We start from the raw sequence: 5321 nt of genomic DNA, 5'->3' as shown, positions 1-5321 counted from the left end.
CTTCATGATTCAGCTTGGTGGAATTTGAACTGATACTTTTAAGGAACCTGATGGTAGACATTTGGTCTGGGCTGTTAGGTCTTTGGAGAAAGTTCTTTTGATCTCTTGCTGTAAGCACTTAGTACCGAGTATGATTTTCAAGATGATATACACCAGGTGGTATAGATTAATCTATTTTGTTTTTAATAATTTTACAGTTTTTGAAGGGTTAACAGGGGTTGGCTAAAAACATAAGGCATAGTTGCTAAGAGGTCAAAAAGAGTGAATGTTCTCAGTAGCACTTTCATTATTGGGTGTAAAATGATTGAACCCCTGGGGCACATCCAGATGAGTGCACAGCTGTAATTTGTGCTGCCTCAAAGCTGTTTGAGGCACTACAAACCGCATGAGGTGCATATGCACCTATTCACCACACTGCTAATTAGGTCGGGACCAAAATTTGACACCGGGAGATCCCAGCGTAAAAAAACAAATAAACAAAAAAAGCCACAAAGAAGCAGCAGTGTGGCATACATGGCAGCAGCATGTGCCACCAGAAACGGAGCCTGACTGTCCAGAGCCATGTTGTAGCTGCTGGCCAGGCTCCGTGTGGCTGGATTGGCACCACTGCTGCCCCAGGAGGCCCCCAGGTTAGGCTGCTGGGGCCAGCAGGGGTGCTGGCCCCAGCCTCCCCTACCCTACCCGGGACAATTTGGTACATGCCATAGCACGCATGCGGGGGCATGTCCTGGTGCTCAAAGCGGTGGCACAGATACGTGCCACCACTGTTTGTGTCACAGCAAATGCATGTCCCTGCATGTGGGAATGCACCTTCGGTGAATTTTCAAAGCTGACTATCACTGATCCTCTCCCCATGCCTCACTTCAAAAATTGAGATTAACTGGGGAAGACTTCTAGCCAGTACTAACCCTTGATTTCTATAAACTTGGGGCCTGGTGTTTCCAGTGAGTTCTAACCTTGGAACATATTTCATAATAAAGTCTGAGATGGACCTTGAGGATATGAGGCGAAGCATAGGATTTTGTCTGAGAAATGAGTAGGAATAGGCTGAGGTGCTTTGACTTATCAATTGTCGCAGTCCCAGCACTTGCCAGGCGGCAGAGATGGCTGATCATCGAGAAGGAGCATTCTAGAGAATGCAGCAGCTCCACTCTGTACAGGGAATGAACACCATCTACACTATCAGACAACAAAAATGAGAAATTTTAGGCCGAAGGCTACCATATTTCTTCACATACCCTATACACTTTCCCCCAGAAAACCATTCTTCCAAATTTGGGTTGTACATCTTAAGTGGGGAGAAGATGTGACCTGGTTTTCTTCCCTGGAATAGAAGCCTAAAGATGCTAAATGGGTTAAGCTGCAAAATGGCTGTCAGCTTCTCTCTCAGTAAGCAAGGATGGAGCCCAATATTAACCCTTTCACAGCTGCTTTTAGGTTTTCGGCTGAGCGAGAAACCCACAGTCATTTTTGCAACAGCTTCTCCATGAAAAAGCCAGTGCTTAGACCATGACCCTGGAAAACCTTTTCCCTCTACATTCTGCCTTCCAAAAGCAAGGTGGGAGAGAGGTATGTGAGGAAATACAGTAAGCTCTCCACGCGGTTACAAACATTGTCCTGACATGGACAAAAAAGGAATGCTTCTTCCAAACGTTGCTATCACATTGCTACAGTGATACTCTGAGATTTGTCACAATAAGATCTGTTAGTTTTCTTTGCTGCTAAACTTCCATGACCAGATGTTTTGAAATTTCCAACCTGCTGTACCAAAGCAAATAAGGCTAGTGGCCCTGATGGTCAAATATTCCCTTTCTACTTTATTCCTTAAACCCCATAACCCTTTGTAGAAACTGATATACTTTGTGATCTCTCTTGTATACAGAAAAATGTCCTTTGGCCTGTCTGTGGTTATATTAAGGACGTTTAGGATCAAATTTAAAATTTACCTTGTACCATTGCTAATTTGAGTTTCACATATAAACCATTATTTTAATACATTCTGGGCACATCTACATGTTCATTAATACACAGTGCCTACTGCTCATTAAATTTAGGACTTGTATAATTAGGTACTAAATAAACACACAGTAGGCTGCTATACTTCCCATAAGTGCAATTACATGCTTTTTGTGTCAGGCTTACTGCGCAGTAGATTAATACTACTGCACATTAGCGTGCATAGCACAAACCGTGCTAATATGCTAATGCACAGTAGAATTAGTCTACTGTGCATTAAGCAACTCAAGTAGATGTGCCTTCTGTGATAACTTATTAAAATAGCTAAATTAGATAATGCTGTCATTTTATATTTGTTTTTGCTAAATCTGTATGGCATTACATGAGTTTTAGGTTTCTCTAAATGGCAAGCTATCATTTATATATGCCACTGGTTCTCAATCTTTTTAGCCTCTGGGCAGCCTTCCACAACTTTTTGAGAATTGAGCAGCATTCCATTAAAAAAATTAAGTTATTTATTACAGTGGTTACCTCCTCATACAGATAGGCCAGATGGTGGGAGGAGGGGAGAGAGAGTGAGGAGGGACAGCTGAGCAGGGATGAGCCTGGGCTTGCCACCTGATGTCCTGCATCGCCTTTCAAAGGATCTCACAGTATGCCATGGTGCCGTGGTACCACAGCTGAAAATCACTGATGTATGCTCTTGGAATGTTTGAAATTTTTGCTTTTTTTCTGAACTTGCAAAATTCAGTTACCAAATTAAAATAGTCATAAATACCATTTGAAATCTAATGACAGAATGATCTTAACGAAACTTTCTTTTGGCTGAGTATTTAAGTACTTTATCTAATTGCACAGAGAGAAATTCTGGAGCAGCAACAGCGGGAGAGATATGACACAACCTTTTGTAGTACATGCCTGTTCTGTGACACAGAATTCACAGGAAATAGGTTTGTATTTGGAGCTTGTTTTCTTTATTTTCTTATTTAACTCTTCATCATATCCCCATTCTTATTTTGCTGAGTTAAAATGTTTTGGCTCAGTGGCACAGTAGTACTCTGCATCTGAAGAATAATGTTGATATAATCCTTGAAGCTGGAAACCCATGTTCTACAAGGGCGAGAGCTGGGGAAGTTATTTCAGTGATGCCTTTAAACCAAGCATTAGGAGTCAACGGAATTGTGTTTTATGCCATCTCTGATCAGTCTAAAAATCAAAGTATTTGAAGGGAGCCTATCTAATTGTTGTCAGATAGAAGCTAAAAGCTGTTATGTACAGCTGCAGAGAAGAAGAGGAAATATGACTTTTCATATGAAGAAGCAAAAATGGAATGTGGAACTAATAATGAGATTGAGGTACTTTTCATAAGTCCTTGGCAGTATACTTTAAAAAGCTATCTGGAAGTTCTCCATAAATATTTTTAATGCATGGTGAGAAAATGAACAGAGCAGACTTTTCAAAGAAGTTATTTTCTAATGGGAAGTGTCTTGATTTATTCAGTTGCAAAATGAGTATCTTCTGTGGATTTAGCCCCTAAATCTCTTCCAGTACCTAACTTTTGGGTGTTATACCACCCAGTGAAATCCTTTACCCCTATTTAGGCATTGTATCTACCAGTACAATGTATGTGGAGAGTTAGGCACCTAAGAATGATAATCAAAAAATCCTAAACTTAAGTGAGGAGCATCCTAAACTAGTTGGTCAGAAGTGTCAAAGAGAGAAGAGTAGGCTTCTAGCCACTTTTGAAAGAGGTGGGACTGAGAAGCTTCTGTCTGGGATTAGCACCCAAGAATCTCATGAGTATGTCTGAAGTGCTGAGCTAGTGGGTATTCTGGAGGAGCAGCTCCTCCTCCAATAGTAGTTTCTCCTGTTAAATCTCTTCCACCTAGTATAAGTGGAGAGAGAGAAATCAGATTCAAATCCCTTTTCCACCAAATCTCCAGCTTCAAAAGGAGAGACTTTACAGAAAACCCTTGAATCTCTGTCAGTTAGGTGACCACATCATTTTATGCATTTATACCCTGTCATATATATGAAAATGGGGCATTAAGGGCCCTGTAATTCAGCCAGGAATTCACAATGAGCCTGAAGTGGCTGTACAGAAATGAACCAATATACAGGTTCATTAGAAAAATAACTTCATCTGTATTTGTTTATATGCACTTCAAGGACCATTTATATTGAAGGGACATCATTGCAAATGTGACTCAGATCTGTAAAGTTTCTCTGTTAATGAGTAAAGAGCAAGCTGAGAAATAACCTTTTATTATTACTTCTCAAGATACATGTTTGAAACAGGTGGTTTGTTTGTACAATTTAACAAACGAGCTATAATAAAAATATGAATCAAAATAGCATTTCTAATTTTCATTGGGCAGCTTGTATTCCATATATGTAGACTGAGTATTTGAAGTTTCTTAGAAACATGCAGCAGGGTCCAAATTGAAAACTTTCTACTTCAGTTGAAATCAAACCAATTACACTTCTATGAGAAACATGATTATTGCTGCTTATTTTGATGCTGGCTTGTATCCACTTTTACTGTAATTAGCATTTTGTAAGCATTAATTGAATAATTGTCACATGTATGCCTAGATATTTCACATTCTGTTTAACTCTTTTATAGGTCTGTCCTTTTCAATCACATGGCAAGAGAGCATGCTTTTAATGTTGGGCTACCAGATAACATAGTAAACTGTAATGAATTTTTGGCTGTCTTGCAAAAGAAACTTGACAGGTAAGTAACATTTTTTTTTTTTAATGTAGCCTTAAGTCATTTTAATTATAGCCTCAGAAGTGAGTTAGATTGAAATTAATAGTGCATTCAGGCACAATTAAAAAGAAGAGAGAATGTTGCTTTTATTAGTATAACATTAGGAAGATGTTCTTGCATTTGTTGAAAACCTCTGTATGTTGTCTTTGTAATATGTACATTTATTTTTAGGGTGGACTAGAAAATGGTTCACCAGTTGTTATACACAGATGTCCCATTGATTTCTGAGAATTAAGCCTTTTGGTGCAAGCAACTGTTCAGGCCCGTGTACTTCTCACTGCATCTTTTGGCTAACCAGATTGTCTCGCCAAGGACAACCTTCTGCTGTCATTTCTCTCCTTTTTATATCAATAATGCATGTTATTCCTACATGCTCCCATGCATGGTTTATCATTTTTTCTAGCCCCTCTAGAATACTTGTCTATGTGTGATCTTCCCTATCTCTGATGAAAGAAAAAAAAAAAAAAGAAATCAAGCTATACAGGGATTGTCACTCATTCTGGTTTTATTGCATTTCAGTCATACTCTTCTTTTATGAACAGATGCTCATCATTGTGAGCTATTTTTATGGGCACCTGTGGTCAGATTTTCA

General features: G+C 39.2%; 1 protein-coding gene and 1 long non-coding RNA gene across 2 annotated transcripts in view; one reads left to right on the top strand and one right to left on the bottom strand.

The window, feature by feature from the left end:
• ZNF277 (zinc finger protein 277) overlaps positions 1-5321 on the top strand; it is a 93672-nt gene that overhangs the window by 58641 nt on the left and 29710 nt on the right. Inside the window, exons 5-6 of the mRNA XM_019514561.1 lie at positions 2815-2906; positions 4583-4693. Of these exons, the coding sequence (XP_019370106.1) occupies positions 2815-2906; positions 4583-4693 (203 nt within the window). The remainder of the gene's footprint in view (positions 1-2814; positions 2907-4582; positions 4694-5321) is intronic.
• LOC109295625 overlaps positions 4704-5321 on the bottom strand; it is a 6118-nt gene continuing 5500 nt past the window's right edge. The window contains exon 2 of the long non-coding RNA XR_002096788.1: positions 4704-5304. This is a non-coding gene — a long non-coding RNA (uncharacterized LOC109295625). The remainder of the gene's footprint in view (positions 5305-5321) is intronic.

Source organism: Gavialis gangeticus, unplaced genomic scaffold (assembly GCF_001723915.1).
Source record: "Gavialis gangeticus isolate Ggan-Ray unplaced genomic scaffold, GavGan_comp1, whole genome shotgun sequence".
In the NCBI taxonomy this organism is placed as follows: domain Eukaryota; kingdom Metazoa; phylum Chordata; order Crocodylia; family Gavialidae; genus Gavialis; species Gavialis gangeticus.
The sequence above is the reverse complement of the archived record's forward strand: the minus strand, read 5'-3'. Positions and strand labels throughout refer to the sequence as shown.